The sequence below is a fragment of the Biomphalaria glabrata genome, chromosome 4 (genome assembly GCF_947242115.1).
Source record: "Biomphalaria glabrata chromosome 4, xgBioGlab47.1, whole genome shotgun sequence".
NCBI classification, from domain to species: Eukaryota; Metazoa; Mollusca; class Gastropoda; family Planorbidae; genus Biomphalaria; species Biomphalaria glabrata.
In genome coordinates this window covers 8,203,092-8,221,166 of record NC_074714.1, presented here as the reverse complement: position 1 = coordinate 8,221,166, position 18,075 = coordinate 8,203,092, and the positions used below count along the sequence as shown (strand labels likewise).

Genomic DNA, 18,075 nt, shown 5'->3' with positions numbered 1-18,075 from the left:
ATGTTCAACATATAGTAGATCTCTCAAAGTCACATGTATGAATTGATGGTGAATTGATTCTTCATTATTAAAAAAAAGCCAGTGAAAAATGTAACATATAGATATAAATATAACTGAAGTAAAAAAAAAGGATTTTAAAAATAAATGAAAATGTCACAAATAAATATATAACACCATGATATGATAAATAAATGTAGAAATGAAATAGTGCACAGCAAAATGGGTAATAGGATACATACAGTATAAGCTACTGACTTCATACAAATGTTTTAGATGAGTTAGGTCCCCTGGTAATTCTACTAGTACTTACTAGAGAAAACAATTGTTAGTGAACAAGTTAACCAGTTATGTGAGAGACTAAGAAAACATAAAGGCCAAGGCAGTGTATATAAAATTCAGTTGATGTGTTATATTAGTTATAATTGTCAATGGTAAGTGTTAGGGTTCTCATTGTTTCAACAGGCCACAGCTTTTAAGCCTGACACATTGAGCCAATCAGAATACCTCTTATTAGAGCAAGTATGTTATTATTGACACCTTACAGATGTATTCATATTTCTGATTGATTCTTCTCTTTGTGTTACCAGTATATCATACAATTCATTCATTAAGTTAAATGTGGAACAATATGTGAATCACTGAGGTGGTAAATGGTTTTCACAACTAAATGCTGATAGAAACAGATATTGTTACTCAGTTTAAATACATGGTTGAGTCAAAGTCCACTCACTTCAAAATAAAGAAAATAAAAGTGTTGTGCTGGGTACATATTCTAATAAGAATTTTTGGCCACAGAGAAACAACTCTACATCACTCAATACTTTCAATATAGAGATTTGTGGATAAATTGATGAAGATAAAAGTTATACAACATCACTCACTCTACAGCGATTCGTGGGTTAGTGAACAGTTCTATTGCAACATCAGTAACTCCACAGTCTTAAGGGGAAATTGATGAAGACAAAAGTTGTACAGCAACAAAATGGCATAGTTAGAAATATATAGACTAAGTAGTTTGAACAAAAGTATCATTACAAAATACACACCATTAGCTATGGAATGTCACATGATATTCAGAAGTCACATGATTATTTAATGCAAACAGTTTTAATACACTTTCATTAATTCTATAGTGTACACTAGTAATTCAGCAAATGATAAAACAAAAGAAAAACTCAGCAGTTGGCACTAAAATCTCCCCATTTAAAACCCATTCATACACTTCCCTTAAAGATGCATCCCATGAAGCATGTTTGTTTTAAAAAAAAAAAAGCAAAATAACACTTAGAAACCTAATTAAGATGAAATAAAATTTGTTCATCTGAACCCATGTACTGATTCCTAAACTGGAAATCCAATGAAACCAAAACAATTTATTTGTAGAGCTAGATTGTTGAAGGTGAATAGTGGATTTTAATTTATGTTTGATAAATACATTCAAAATAGTGATCTCATGAGTGATTACAATCAATGTCATTTTCAGACCCTGGTTTATGTTCATTTGTTTATTTCTTAGCTTGTATAAACATACAGAGATTCTATGTTGTATGTAGGATAAAAAAAAATTACTTTGCAACATCAGTCCATAAAACACACCTAAAAAAAAGCCTTTCAACATGTGCTCCCAGTATTCAGTTCCATTATTGAATTATTAATGTATATCTCCTGATGAAGCTCATGTCTTTTGACAATGGCAACCAAATAATAATTTAATACAAATAATGCATGAAGTATTCTAAGTTTGTAAAGCACTTAACCAAATATGCTTGATGTTTGCTGCAGCAGACTTGGGTAGACCAAAATATCAACACATAATAACAAAGATTCCTAATGGCTGGATTACATGATAATTTGTGGGTCAGGCACAGATTCTGCTATAGATTTATGCGGAAGGATTCTGCCCCCATTGATGTAAATCTCATCCTTTACAATCACGTCCTCTCCCAGTACAGAGACATTCTCCATTCTTACCTGCAATTAAGAGTGAAAAATGGATTTAGTACAAATACTTTTTCTTTAAAATTCTGAAAGAATCAGAATTTCTAGCTAATGGCTAATAATTAATATGAAAATTGATATTTAAGAACTTTCTGGACCTGGAAGCAAATTTTAAATTTTTGTCTCAAAATTTCAATTATTTGGTTTGTTAGACAGTGTTAATTTGTTATCTAGTACAATTAACTTTTTGTCTCTGTAATTATTATTCTATGTTTCAAAGAAATTCTTCGTTTTGCTCATTACTATTTCACTACCTTGTTATTATTAAGCTTCCATAGCTTTGTTGCTTGTTATCAGAAAATCTTGTATTTGGTCAAGAATTATAAGGAAATGCATGCTCTTTTTATATAACAGAAAGTCAAGTTTATAAAACTAAAAAATTATTTAATTTAATGAGGTCAAATGAACGATGGTATCGTCAATTAGGAGAGAAAGAGTTATAGGGTATATGCACTTTGAATTGAAGTTGTTAAGTCAATTGAAGTTGATTGTTAGCTGTTTTGCATATATAGGAGTGAATAAATAAAAGCAGACGCAAAACTATTTATAGAAGATGTAAAACATACCCAGTTTCCCACAACACACTTCCAGCCGATGATACACGACTCCAGCCAAGAATGAGATTTGATGTGTGCCTCCTTGAGCACTGTGCATCTTTTGATACACACTCCGTCTTCTATGACAACATTAGGGCCTATGGTCACGTTGGGACCTATTCGACAGTTGTTGCCAATTTTAGCTGATGGATCCTATAAAAAAAGTAGTTCCAGTATTAGAGCTTGAAATTATTTATAATCCTGCAATAGTAGTTCTTTTAAACTTATCAATGAAACTTCGAATCCAATAAAAATAGGCTTTATATTGTTCATAGTGATATTCCATCATAATTTGTTTAAAATATATATACAATTTATACCCTGTAGTTGATATTAAATAACCTAACAATTATTAAGTTTTAATTAACTTATTCAGTAACTATTCAATTATTATAGAAACATAGAACCCTTAAAAAAAAGAACTTACTATAAGAACATTGCCAACAATGCCTGGTCCTTGATGAAGTTTTTCTGGCTGTTTAACTTTCAGTGAAGATAAATACATGCACATACCAGTCAGGAAATCTTTAGGCTGTCCAACATCCATCCAGAAACCTTGTCATCATAATTAAAAAAATCATGATTGCTACACTTAAAATAAAATTAACATTTTATCCAGATATACAAGTCACCGATCACAAAAAAAAAAAAAAAGAGACAATATCTCTTTTATTCCTTTAGCATTTGAATCATTGATTAAAATCCAATTGTTTAATGTGAACTTCACATGGAATGTTTGAGTGAAACTGTGGTATGAATCTACTTTCTACTATCATTGTAATGTTTTGTTGGTTCCCTGTCATTTCATCTTTGATCACTTTATTCCCAGTCATTTCATTCTCAATTAAATATTTTTTCTTAGTCATTAATTTGTTAAGGCTTTAATCTCATAATTTACCATAAAAGGTCAAGGTGTGGTGGAAGTAGTGGAAATTTTTCTGTTCAATTCGTCTAGTTATGGCAATGTTTCGCACAAGCCACCAAGTCCAGACTTCACATGCTAGGTTTGACAGAACCACACTACTGAATGAACTCGTCAGATATCCTCTTCCTGGTTTAGCCGGCTAATCAAGCTGTTTACAGGGTTGAGGCTGCTGCACATGTTACAGCTACTAGAAGCCATAGGTGAGAGTTGGGTATTGTATGGAAACCAAGAGTGAACCAAGTCTGTCCACTAGAGGTGCTAACCCCTGCTAGATACCCCATACAAACCTTATGTTATGTGTAATGCAACATGTAAGACAAACTTCCTCAAGGATAATAAAGATATTATTATTAATATTTGCAACTCTTGTGTAGTTAGAAAGCTAATGAGGAACTCTTCCTTCTGTCCAGGATGAGCAAAATTCTCATGTCCCTTTAATAACAAAATGATAGTCAAGTCTTCTCTTCAGGCTGAAAAACCCATCAATATCCTTATTCAACAACTTATGTATATGTTGTCCAAGTGAAATAATTACCTTGAAGCTCCATTGCATACAAATTTTTATCTTCTGCCATCTGTGGGAAAACTTCTTTTTCAATCGATGTTGGTTGAAGCTAAGGTAAAAACAAAAAAGTTACTTTATAATTTATATTGTTATATTAAAACTATTGTTAACAATGAAAGATTTAAAATATGAAAAATTTAAAAAAAAAAAAAAAGGGAAATAGTGGAAACTTTGAAAAAGAAAACAACAAAAATATTCAGAACAGAATTGGTCAGCTCTGAATTGAATTTATTTGATCATCATAAAGGTTTTGGTCTGGCAGAGTTTTTAACAGAAACATGAGAACAAACAGGCACAAACCTTGATTCTTTTCAGCATGCTTGGGCTAAATATATACATGCCAGCATTGATTTTGTTAGAGACATACTCTTGGGGCTTCTCCACAAATTTTTGGATTTGACCATCTTCAGGGTTGTAGATGACAACACCATATTTTGAAGGCTCATCTACTTTAGTCACCTGAAAGAACAAACTATATCATCATTTTTTTCTTTGTTTTTTTACAGGTCGAAACTATTTCTATTTATGACGACTCCTTGCTCTAAAAAAGATATACTGGTAGAACATCATGTTAGCTGTGTAAGGGGTGGATCCCATTGTGAGGGGTGGATCCCATATAAAAAAAAAACAAAAAAACTTGAACATTTTTAAAAATAGTTTTTATATAGCGCTACTTTTATGAATATAGCATGCTCAGAGAGCTATGCCCATCTCGTTTGTGGACCAGTGGGGGCAGGGATATCTGGGAGAAGGTTTTTCTGCTGCCTTAAGGTGCTCAAGTAAACACAACTTGCTCAAGTCAGGGGTCAAATCTCGAGCCCCCTTGATAAATAGTCAAGCCAAGCTCAAGCCTACTTCGATTCCCAGCCACACATCCTGCAGGAAGTTTTTCAAGGGATTAAAAAAAGGTTGCTTTCTTCCCCATGGACATTCAAACAGACATCCCTGTAAGAAACAGCAAGTAGCAAACTGACAGCACTACATAGCAATCATTTTATTATAACATACATAAGACTTGAGCAAAGACCTTATGAGACAAATTAAACAGTTTCAAAAGGATTTTGGTTGTTCTAAAAATCAATGGAAGTGTTTTGTAATTGCTCCCTACCATGAATGAAATCAATTAGGTAAGAAATGTCTGTCACATTAAGTTACAATTACAGCGAATTGTTAGCAGGAAATGTTGCAGGGCAAAAATATTACAAATGAAAGTAGCACAGGTACCATCTCAGACTGTGACAGTTTGCATAAACCAAAGCCTTCCATTTTTTTCGGTCAGCAGCTGCTCTTAGCAGGATATCAAGAGAGAGGCCGGTCCATTCTTTTATGTTGTCCAGCCAGCTTTTCTTTGGATGACCCTTTTCATGCTCCTTTTTCATCTCCTGACGGCCATCTTTCACCCATGTACCTTGAAAGATGGCTTTCGACAGTGTGCCATATCTTACAATATGACTGAGCTAGCCCAGCAATCTTCTCTTCACAGTATTGAGGAGAGAGTTCCTCCTTTGCCAGCCAGAGTGTTGACTTGAAAAAATAGAAACTCATTTATCTTCTTTTCCTGATATATAGATTTAAAAAAATGCACTCACCACAATGGTTCCTTCTCTTCCATGGTGTCTGTGAAACAGAAGCATGTCTTTGAATGGAAAGTCACAAATGATGTCACTATTTAGTACAAAGAAAGGATCATCATCTTGAGACAGGATGTCTCTGGCCAGGGCTAATGGACCCGCTATTAAACAAAAAAAATGTATTTTCACTAATATAAAATGACAAATGTATAAAAGAAAAATTATTAAATATATAAAATTGTATTACTGTACTAAACTTTTTAGTCTCATATTTATTTTTCTTTAATTTTATAGTGTATTAGTAAGACAGTCTTAAACTCACCAGTGCCCAAAGGTTCATTTTCAAGGGATATTGATATTTTGACACCAAGCTGAAAGAAATGGTTCAAATGTAAGATTCAAAGTGGTAATAAACTATATGCAATGAAGCACTTAGAATAATGAAGACTGATTTTTAAAATCCCAATTTTCAATGTATTTGAAGATAATAATTAGGAATTAAAATTATTTAATAACATTATATATTGTAGTTTACAAATAATTATCTAAAATATAAATTTATTGCATTGTTAAATATAGTGTCACGTGTATACATAATATGACTCAACAATGATATTAGTATGACATGAATGTATCATTGTACTGTAAAAGGTGAAGTAATTTAGGAACATTAATAAAATATTTTTACACTTAGACTATGTTATGTTTCTCATATGTCATTTCTGCATGAAACATGGGTAAATATCTCAGTTAAACTGGAAAATTATAGCATTTGACTTATATAAAGGTCTATTATATGTGGCTTGGCCAAATGAAGAAAAGTCATGTTCAGGTTTCTAATTGTCTATAGGCCACAATGCACCAAAAGTTTTACACTGACATAAACTATTCAAATAACAAACTCTATTTACTAAAATCTAGCCATTTCACCACCATAAAAACATCAACTATAATTGTCATTCACTATTGATTGTTTGTAACTTAAAACCGCACAACAAAACATCTATATCAATAAAGGTATATGACTGTAACTTGCTGTGTTAGAGTTCGTCTCAGTATTGACCCACCTGTGTTTGCAGGCTCTCCATTTCTTTCTCCATCTGTTCAGCTCTGTAGCTTACAGCCAGGACAATGTGCTTCACACCAGCCTAAGTTCAAGGCAGACAAAATATGATGTCTTATTTAACATTACCAGATGACAAAGTCATTAAGTGTTAAACGAAATCTGAGCTTATGGTCAAAGTTGCACATGAAGATATATTTTAAAGATAAAAAAACAACTACAAGAAAACAATCTATACAAACTTGTTATGTGGTTGGTGATTAACAATAGTCAAGACAGAAGCACAATGACCAACTGCATTTACATTTCCCCCAAAAATATAAAATTTTAGCAACTCTGAGGGGACTCAAAAAAAAAAAAAAAAAACAGAGTAAAGACAGTGAAAGAGGGGATAATAGAGAGCAATCATTAAGTCCTAGGCTGTTACTGTTTAGTAAAATAAACATAAATTAGCATTTTTATATATGGATAGATTCTTTTCTCCATGTATGAATTCCTTCTCTTAGTGTTTCCATTTACATTCTTAGAATGCTATAAGCTTTAACAGGCTTTAAAATAACAAAAGTTTTTGAGCAGCAAGCAGAGCTACATGCTGATGACACCTATTTATCAAACTTACATTTTAAAGATTCAACATCATTATGTTGTGAGCTTCTGCTGAACATTCCATCAATAGAAAGACAAACCCAGTTCAACATAACTTATTATATTAATGAGCATGCACTCATCTGATAGTCAAACTGATTTATTATCAAAAGAGATTGAAGGTACCATTGTACTTACAGCAACCAGGGCTTCCAACTGATGGAACAACATAGGCTTATTCCCAAACTCCACCAAAGGTTTAGGGATGCTGAGAGTTAAAGGTCGCAGCCTTGTACCATAGCCACCGACAAGAATTAGAGCTTTCATTTTTTTCTTTAATATGTGAAGAACTTACTGCCTACTGCTAGACATGTACTTTGAAGTTACTTTTTAATGTGCTGCAATTATAAAAAAAATAAATAATTTAATGTTTGGATAAATATACTGAGACGTTTAGGTTGATTTCACTAGGCCAACTAATAAGAGGTGCAATTGTTTTTGTGAAAAAAAAAACATTAACAAGGACTGGGTCCAGTTTATTCACAACGCTGAGTTTAAATATAAGTTACCTGGGCTAGTAAGAAAAACCAATAAAAATAAAAACCCAAATTAAAATTTTAAGACAAAATAATTAAAAAAATAGGAAAGATCCCTTTTTTTTTTAATTAAAAGAAATGTTTGTTTTCTTAATAACAATAATAATAATCTTTATTATCCATAAGGAATTTTGTCATACAATTTTTGCATTACATCAAATAAAACATTATAACTATAGAAAACCAAAATATACATTCACACCAGACTTACTCCTAATTTACATGTCAAATGTTTATATCAAACAGTTGAATTGTATCATATTTTTGTATTGAAGAAAGACATAAAAGTGTACATGTATAGTGTCTGACCTTAGTGACCTGTATGGAAAACACACTGGGCTAATAGTGTTGTTGATACAAATATTTGTGTGTTTTGTTTTTATTGATATTTGTATGAGTTAAAAATGTGACAATATGTATTATAGACCAATGAGTTACTATTACATTTTGTCTATTGTAAGAAAATACAATTCCACCATCAATTCTTTTTTTTTTTTACAACTTCAGTTTCATGATGTTTATTTAAATACAATGCATTCTCATTAATCATTCAATCTTTTAAGACATGTGATTTAAAGTTTGGCTGCTGTCATGTACTTTTTTTTTGTTAACTTTTAGCCTACGGTTTAGAGCACACTTAGGAGTTATGCCAGGGCTAGGTATTGTGGCTATTGTTAAAAGTAAACTAATAAGAATACTGTGAACTTCTATTTGATTGATTTCTAGTAGATTATTCAAGGCTACTATTCACATTTTATGTTATGAAAACTGTTTTATATCATGACTCAGTTTAATTGTCTTTAGAATGAAAAAAAAGACTTCCTATAAAAATCAACAAATTATTTCACTATAGTGCTAAGAAAATTAGGTGACGGAGAATATGAATTACTCAAAACCACTGCACTTATGTGGTGGAAGCGTACAAGTAAAATTAGAACAACAAATTATTAATGCTTTCATTTGTTAAATATTTGCACGACAAAGGTCATGGCAGCATGTTAGTTCCAGACCATAAAAGGAGCAGTGGAGAAATAGAGCATGTAAGGGCATAAGAGATTGGTTGTTTCCAAATACGGAAGATGGCAAAAAGTATTTTAAGGATGGATACATTCAGTTGAACAACAACAGTAAATATGTTAAAATAATTAAATTGTATTGTACAGCAAATATATTATTAAAGTGATTCCTAGACTAGTTCCAGAATAAAAGCTTTGTATTTATTATTTAAGGATCTCAGTTTGGTAATCCTGTAGATGAGCGCCCCACGTCATTTTTTATTGTCAAGGGTTGACCAGCAACTTAGCTAGATTTTTTTTTTGGTGGGGGGAGGCGTGTCATTTCGAAAGCTGCCAACTACATTTTATGAACGCGGGACGGTGATATACACTGTACAGGATTACCATAAGATTACGGCTAGTTCATAGGTCTCTAGACTCTAGATAGATTCTAGAGTCTAGATGATACTAATGATAGTAGAGTAGATCTAGTATAATAAATATATAAAATATATATTTAATTACATTTAATAATTTATACTAACTAGTATAAGTATAATTATAAATAATATACTATATAATATTAATAATAATTATAATATATAATAATATAGTATTATATAGACAATATAGTCAATATAGATTCTATATTCTATAGATCTATATCTATTATAGATCTATATAATAAGAGTCTAAGCTAATAGTAAGATAAAAGTGTAATTTTATATATATGGTCGGCATTTAATAATTGGAAATAGAAACCTATCGATCTAGATCTAACTTTCAATAAGAATTGATAATTCACATTCGGTGATGCAACAAGAATGTTAGGAGTTGAATGAAAAATGCCACTGCCACGAAACAGACCACAGCCTGTAACTACTTCCAGGTCAGATTCTAACAAACATTTCGCCCTTTTCTTCCTTGTTTTTGTTAATCTACTTCCGTTACAACTAGATCTAGATCTACATCCTAATCTAACTTAGCGTGTGACTTGCTTCTAGAGACTCAAGTCTAGAATCTATATAATATAGTTCTATCTAGACTTATCTTCTGTTACTTAGATCTAGAATCTATCAATATCTATAAAGATTTATCATCAAATCTAGATTCTAGTTCTAGACCTAGATCTAGCTCTCTTTTTCAGAAATCTAAAACATTTTGAAGATGGAAAAGGCTTTGGAAAAACAACTTGAAGAAACGTATGCGTAAAACTAGATCTAAGTTATTTTGTTTTTTAAATAATGAAATGATAATATGATCTTAAAATCGTTTAATGAAATGATAAACCACATTATTATTAAATCTAGTGTGAACATTAAAATACTAAAGTCTAAATAAATATGTCATTTGCATCAACCATTTAGAATTTAGATCTAGATCTATATAATCAATCATTATCATACTGATTGAAGTGATTCATACATAATGATAATCATGATAATGTCATCAATAATGACTAGATCTAGATTGACTAGAATAGTAATCAATTTAATCATAGTTATTTAAGTTATCATAATATATATTATTGTTTTTATTATAATATAATAAACTATATGATATAATTATAGTCTAGATCTAGTAGGCTAAAGTAGTAATACTACTAATACTCTAATACTAGATATCATCAGTTTCAAGTTGCATATATATAATAATTATTACAATTAAATAGATCTAGATCTAATTATTAATTTAAAGTTTTTCATTCCCAGTCACCAGCATGATGGAATAAATGATTCTTTATCGTCATCAACATATTGAACATTTAGTTAATTCCTGGAACTGAGGAATCCTGATAAATCTATATTATTATAATTATATTTATTAAACAAGCTGGACTAGTTTTAAATCGAAAAAATAAGAATCTTTTAAAATTAAACATTTTCCTGTAGACATGTACAGTTGTTCAGACCTACATATAATATATTTTTTTTTGAACTGATTTGTGCTTTTCATAAATGTTTTTTGTCTTCATCAAATTTTTGTTGTCAATTTCAGATTCCGTATTCCTGGTGTGGTTGGCGTCATGTGTGTTGATAACAATGGACTTTGTTTGGGAGGTGATTATTTTGGTTTAGTCGTTTAAACGTAAACATCCATTAATCCAATAAAATAAGGATATATGTATTTTTTTAAATTCTATATGTTTATTTATACCCACCAGCTCATAAAAGTCTGACATTACCATAATTAAAATTTAGGACGCAACTATAAAATTAACAATAATTAATTTCTAGTGGTCCAAATAGTGCAGTGGAGTTTGTTATTATATGAACTGCGAGAAACATGGACTTATCCACATAGAAAAGATGTAGCATGCTGACAATGGAATTGAAGTTGAAAATCTTAAATCACCTTGATAAGGGAGAAAGTGGAGCTTCTGTCAGCAAGCTTTATAACCCTAACCCTTGTTATCACATCCACAATATCGGACATTAGAAAAAAATGAGACACTGTAGTGAAATTTGTGTCAAAACTTGAATCAAGTGAAGGTTTAAGGAAAAAGAAGACGAGAGAAACTGATGACACTGCTCTTGATGTGATTTACGCAATTGTTTGAAGAGGTGCTCTATAAATGAACAGGGAATGAGGTGATCTCACTGATTTCAGTACCAGCGCTGGTTGGCTGAAGAACTTTAACTTGTGCCATGGCATAATAGAACTTCACATCCAAGGAGAGTCATTGACAGGTGACTCTCCTGCTGATCGAGTATCCGGACAGACCCCGTTCCTAATTAATCCGGATAATCAATATTGTATTGTAGGTGTAAGTTTACAGACAATGTATAAGTAACATAGGTGTTTACTTTTTTTTTTTTAAACTGAATTTTATTCTTCTTTTAACTGGTTGGATTCAACTGAATTATTTGCTTTTTTTTTTTTTTTGCTTGTCAACTTCATTTTAGGCCTTTTATCACTGGGTAGATTCAACTTAATTCTAAGTTTGTTCTTTGCTTGTTCATATTAAAAATGATCATCATTGTTTTGTCAGCCAAATGTTTCAGCTTGTCAGTGCACATGCCTGTCAAATCATCAAAAGTTGGCTTTATAAAAGTTTAATTATTTAAAGCTTACATGTATTTCAAAGCTCACAAATTCTTCTATTTGATCTATCTGCTTCAGCTAAAGGAAATACTCCACGAGGCTCATCAGGCTCCATCAGTGCCCTTGCCAGTCAGGCTACCAAATTATCAACCAATGGCACAAACCCAGTGATATGTCTGGAATCAGAACATGGGTAATATTAATATTTAAAGATTAAGTTAAAAAGATAATTTTAGATTTTCTGTTTTAAAATGTTAAAAACTATAATTACTATTCATAGTTTATCTAAGATCTAAAGTGTGCAATCATCTATTTGCTTGTTTCTCATTTCGACATTCACTTGTTTAAACTTCTCTAGACCTTGATAAAAAAATAAATGAGTTTCAAATTATTTCTGTAATTTTGTTGGATCTAATGTATCCTGTGGACACCATTGTCTTACCATGAGGACACTCAGAATTGATGGCCATAAAAACAAGTCCCTTTGCTCAAATCTGTTAACAACAACTTTTTAAAAAAATGTATATAGCTTGCCTAATGAGGTTCAAAGCCAGTGCAATTCATAAAGTAATGCTCTAGAGCAGTGTTGCCCAAAGTGTGGTACGCATACCCCCAGGGGTATGGGAAGAGTTTGAAGGGTGTATGCATCAATTATGCTTCTCCTTCTCATTAATGCAAATTAATGTTATTTCTAATATAATATTTATTTATAATTTTTTTATGAACAATTTTATTTTTCTCTTATTATTTTAGAAAATAATTTTGGGGGGAGGGGGGTGCAAGGGGTACTAAGGGTTCCTGAAATGTTTGAAAGTGTGTGGATATGTTGAACGTTTGAGAGCATTTATACTTTTCTTTCTTGACACATTTCAGACTTGACTGTCATGCAGCTTTGATTGCATAATCTAGTATAGATAGAACAAGCAGTCTAGGAAGACTACAGAATTATTTGGATTGCCATTTTATTTTAAATATTTTGTATTCAACATCTCTTTTTCATTCAAAATCTTTCATTTCTCTTGCAGATCAGTTTTAATCAAGAAAAATGAGAAGCTGACCACTGCCATATATAAAAGCAGCTGATTGGTTCACATAATGAGCAGTGGCACAAGTCTTTCTTTAAAATGCTAGCAGCCCAAGTGAACTAAGGCTCGTATAAACTGATGTTTTTACCAAAGTTGGCAGTGATGGTCCAATGGCAGATGTTTATTTATTCGTTTTGCTCTTTATTCAATGTACAGAAAGTATCGTGAATGTAAATATCATCCCAGAATGCACTTGTGTACATTATTTCATATACAAATACCCTAAAAGCTCTTTATGGTAAGAGTTTTATTATGACATTGCAGCTATTGTTTAGCATAGTCTCTTGCACATAGGCTTCTAGAAGCCATGTTTCATCTATTGTTTTGTAGTTGATCATTTCTGCATGAAATTTATTCTGTTTGATTTTGATTTGGTATAAGGATGTAATGAATGTGTCCCTGTTTCTGTTTGATTTTGATTTGGTATAAGGATGTAATGATGTGTCCCTGTTTCTGTTTGATTTGATTTGGTATAAGGATGTAATGAATGTGTCTCTGTTCCTGTTTGATTTTGATTTGGTATAAGGATGTAATGATGTGTCCCTGTTTCTGTTTGATTTTGATTTGGTATAAGGATGTAATGATGTGTCCCTGTTTCTGTTTGATTTTGATTTGGTATAAGGATGTAATGATGTGTCCCTGTTTCTGTTTGATTTTGATTTGGTATAAGGATGTAATGAATGTGTCTCTGTTTCTGTTTGATTTTGATTTGGTATAAGGATGTGATGATGTGTCCCTGTTTCTGTTTGATTTGATTTGGTATAAGGATGTAATGAATGTGTCTCTGTTTCTGTTTGATTTTGATTTGGTATAAGGATGTAATGATGTGTCCCTGTTTCTGTTTGATTTGATTTGGTATAAGGATGTAATGAATGTGTCCCTGTTTCTGTTTGATTTTGATTTGGTATAAGGATGTAATGATGTGTCCCTGTTTCTGTTTGATTTGATTTGGTATAAGGATGTAATGAATGTGTCTCTGTTTCTGTTTGATTTTGATTTGGTATAAGGATGTAATGATGTGTCCCTGTTTCTGTTTGATTTTGATTTGGTATAAGGATGTAATGATGTGTCCCTGTTTCTGTTTGATTTTGATTTGGTATAAGGATGTGATGATGTGTCCCTCTTTTTTTTTTTCAAGTCCATGAAATATTTTCTACATGATCACATTGAAATGTGTTTTGCTTGTATGACTTTTGATGGATGAAGTTTGTGACTTTATGATTCATTTTCATTAGGCATGTATTGAAAAGACAACTTTATGTTTTTAATATTGTTGATTCACCATGTGAAAGACTATCCTTACTAAGCTCTACAAGTTTTTTTTGTTTTTCTTTCATTGCTATTTAGTATTACACAGTTTTATGTAAAAACACACAGTTGATCAGAAATCAGGTTCATTCAGTTTCATAATGTTTATTAAACCAAAATGAATTAAAATTAAGAAGATGTAAACTCTAGTAGCTTGAAAGGTTTATATTACAAGGTTAGTGCTAGAGTATTTAAAACACTGATTTGATGAAAAGAACTTTAGAACTATTGTAAGTCATTCAATAACTAAGGTGACCAGATGTGCCGGCAGGACAGTCATGCTTTTCATAAAATGTCCCCACTGGCGCCAGTGACTTACTTTGATTAATATTTTAATTTCTAATAATCAGCTAACAGTATTCAATATCTTGGCTTTCCCTTCTGTCAGGGAGTAAGAAATGTCCGGGACAAAACCACCACTTTTACTTGGGACCTACAGTCACAGTTTCCATTTATAAAGAAGGCAAAGTGGAATTAACAACAGTAGGCTAGGATGTGAGAAATGTGGGTGCAGGGATATAACCAAACCTCTGGAATACAGATCGTCATAAGAACCCTTTGCAAATGGAAGCTTCTAGAACGTCTCTCAACATTGACACAGGTGATAGGGAAGTCACAGCGGCAGTCGCGGAAGAAAACTTTTGCCCCCCCCCCCCCCCTCCCCTCTACTGTACAGTTTCCCCATAATCACTGTCTTAGAACCATGGACTGCACATCGAAATTGCTTTGAAAAATGTACGACCCGAAATTCAAGTGCAAGAACCAAAAGTGAAGCTTGGTAATGAACACAGTAAATAAGCAGGTTAATGTTACAGATACCCAGTGTGTGTGTTTATGGAGCCTTTGAATGAACCGTAAACAAAGACGTGAAATTATTTCCCCTTGTCACAGATGCCATTATAGATTTATTTGTATATTTCACATTTAAAAGCTTGTGTGTAAATAGAAATATAAACCCTTGACTGAGCCTCAGGAATTACCCCACAAATCTAGATCTTTGACAGCGCCTCAGGTTTTACCCGAGACGTAATTACGATGTTGCAAATCTATTGGTTGATTTGAAAATAAATAAAGACATTTTTTTTAAAAGAGAGCGCCAGAGAATTGACGAGAGAGAAAGAACGGCAGTCGATGAAAGAATGTCCTAGTAGACAGTCACGTTTTCTAAGAGCTCTGATTTAAAGCCTTTGTAATATTATTTATGCTTGTTGATCTGTAACTTGTACATAAGCTGTACTTACGTTTTATATTTAAATAAAGTTCCAGAGTTGTGTTTTAACAAAGAATCTTTTATTGTGAATCCTAGATCGTCATTTATTCAACTATTTTAATTCAAGTGAAATCTCCGGCACCACAACACACGTTGTGACACCCCTGATAATACGATTCATTGTGCCGGTGTTGGGAGTGCAAGTTAAAATATTTGAAATAGAGTCCTTCCCAGGAAGAACTGCTGAAACTGCCAATTTATTACAAATGGTTTACACAAACATGGACTGATAATGTTATAGATTTTTTGCGATAATGCTAATACTAATTTTAAAAGTCTGAAACGGCGACGGAATTTATTTTTTGAGACATTTGAAAATTCAGTTTTTGTTGGCAAGACTATAACACACGCCATAGAAACTTCTGCATATTCCCTACCAAGAGACGTGAAAACAATGTGCGTGAAAATGTATTATTACTCCTATTCGTACATTGTTTGCATGGAATCCTTAAAAGAATTGAGTACGAATTTATCAATTTTGAATATAGCAGAATTTCGGTCTATAGCATTAGTGGTTATCTCTGACTCCTGTAGTGGAGAGAGTGTTTAAATTATCTGCTTTGAAATCACACTCCTTGACTTAATAGATTTAGTGCCTCACCATAATCAAAACTTCTTTGAAAACCCGTGCGCCGCATTTTGTACACAGCATCGCGACACTATTCCATGCAAAAGTTTTGTTTGTTGATGGACAGAATACTAGTGCTCTTAAAGTATGACTTAGTAGGCCTACTTTGGATGGCGCCGGGTTGGTTAGAAAAAAAAAAAGACAACCGTAAACCTTTACAAATGTTCCGAGTATCTCAGAGAGAGAGAGACGGCTCATTCGACAACTCTCTCAGATCACAATGAAATTATGTTCCGTTGTGGGAAAATTCTTCAGGACGGCTGTAATGATATGGATTCGAACTTCTTCCTTTACAGATCAACGATAAATAGGTAGATGACAAGACATCTGATAGGGATGACATCTGATTGGAACGACATGACAGGGATGACATCTGATTGGAACGACATGACAGGGATGACATCTGATTGGAACGACATGACAGGGATGACATCTGATTGGAACGACATGACAGGGATGACATCTGATTGGAACGACATGACAGGGATGACATCTGATTGGAACGACATGACAGGGATGACATCTGATTGGAACGACATAATAGGGATGACATCTGATTGGAACGACATGACAGGGATGACATCTGATTGGAACGACATGACAGGGATGACATCTGATTGGAACGACATAATAGGGATGACATCTGATTGGAACGACATGACAGGGATGACATCTGATTGGAACGACATAATAGGGATGACATCTGATTGGAACGACATGACAGGGATGACATCTGATTGGAACGACATGACAGGGATGACATCTGATTGGAACGACATGACAGGGATGACATCTGATTGGAACGACATAATAGGGATGACATCTGATTGGAACGACATAATAGGGATGACATCTGATTGGAACGACATGACAGGGATGACATCTGATTGGAACGACATGACAGGGATGACATCTGATTGGAACGACATGACAGGGATGACATCTGATTGGAACGACATAATAGGGATGACATCTGATTGGAACGACATGACAGGGATGACATCTGATTGGAACGACATGACAGGGATGACATCTGATTGGAACGACATGACAGGGATGACATCTGATTGGAACGACATAATAGGGATGACATCTGATTGGAACGACATGACAGGGATGACATCTGATTGGAACGACATGACAGGGATGACATCTGATTGGAACGACATAATAGGGATGACATCTGATTGGAACGACATGACAGGGATGACATCTGATTGGAACGACATGACAGGGATGACATCTGATTGGAACGACATGACAGGGATGACATCTGATTGGAACGACATGACAGGGATGACATCTGATTGGAACGACATAATAGGGATGACATCTGATTGGAACGACATAATAGGGATGACATCTGATTGGAACGACATGACAGGGATGACATCTGATTGGAACGACATGACAGGGATGACATCTGATTGGAACGACATGACAGGGATGACATCTGATTGGAACGACATAATAGGGATGACATCTGATTGGAACGACATGACAGGGATGACATCTGATTGGAACGACATGACAGGGATGACATCTGATTGTAATTAGCCTACATATTAAAATGCACTATCGTAATGACGTAGGCCTAAAGAGTTTTAAAAGCACATATGCTAGGCAACATCTGAGCAGGCAAAGCTTTTTTAACGTCCATGAATATGTGAAAATATTTGCTTGGTCCATTAAATTATACTCTGGTTCTGGACTTACCGGATACCTTTTTTTTTACTCAATTTCTTATCTTTTGGTTAATCACTTTTTCACAAATCCCCATATGCGCTTCGACATTTTGCCACTGGAAATATTGATCTGTATTTATTACACCACCGCACAATACCA

General features: G+C 33.1%; 3 protein-coding genes across 5 annotated transcripts; 1 reads left to right on the top strand and 2 right to left on the bottom strand.

Annotated features, from left to right (window-relative positions):
• Positions 1-1,263: 1,263 nt before the first annotated feature.
• On the bottom strand, positions 1,264-9,820 carry LOC106052115 (mannose-1-phosphate guanyltransferase beta-like). Of its 3 annotated transcripts, none has more exons than XM_056026042.1 (10): positions 9,676-9,820; positions 7,502-7,701; positions 6,723-6,803; positions 5,978-6,026; positions 5,674-5,816; positions 4,385-4,543; positions 4,055-4,133; positions 3,022-3,149; positions 2,565-2,747; positions 1,264-1,971 (listed from the first exon to the last, which is right to left on the bottom strand). In XM_056026042.1, exons 2-10 carry the CDS (start codon positions 7,628-7,630, stop codon positions 1,840-1,842), a joined length of 1,083 nt encoding a protein of 360 aa, XP_055882017.1. In that variant the 5' UTR covers positions 7,631-7,701; positions 9,676-9,820; the 3' UTR covers positions 1,264-1,839. The 3 variants fall into 3 exon arrangements, with proteins under 3 accessions (XP_055882017.1, XP_013062827.1, XP_055882018.1); XM_013207373.2 differs by having other exon boundaries at positions 9,657-9,794; XM_056026043.1 differs by having other exon boundaries at positions 9,700-9,783.
• Positions 9,821-9,832: 12 nt separating this feature from the next.
• Positions 9,833-14,339, top strand: LOC106052116 (ragulator complex protein LAMTOR5-like). The gene is made up of 4 exons (XM_013207374.2): positions 9,833-10,096; positions 10,893-10,954; positions 12,018-12,132; positions 12,965-14,339. Exons 1-4 carry the CDS (start codon positions 10,062-10,064, stop codon positions 13,020-13,022), a joined length of 270 nt encoding a protein of 89 aa, XP_013062828.1. The 5' UTR covers positions 9,833-10,061; the 3' UTR covers positions 13,023-14,339.
• Positions 13,258-16,240, bottom strand: LOC129925770 (putative uncharacterized protein DDB_G0279653). Its single transcript, XM_056026266.1, has 2 exons — positions 16,204-16,240; positions 13,258-14,102 (listed from the first exon to the last, which is right to left on the bottom strand). The coding sequence occupies exons 1-2, from the start codon at positions 16,238-16,240 to the stop codon at positions 13,258-13,260; spliced, it is 882 nt and encodes a 293-aa protein (XP_055882241.1).
• Between the last annotated feature and the right edge of the window lie 1,835 nt (positions 16,241-18,075).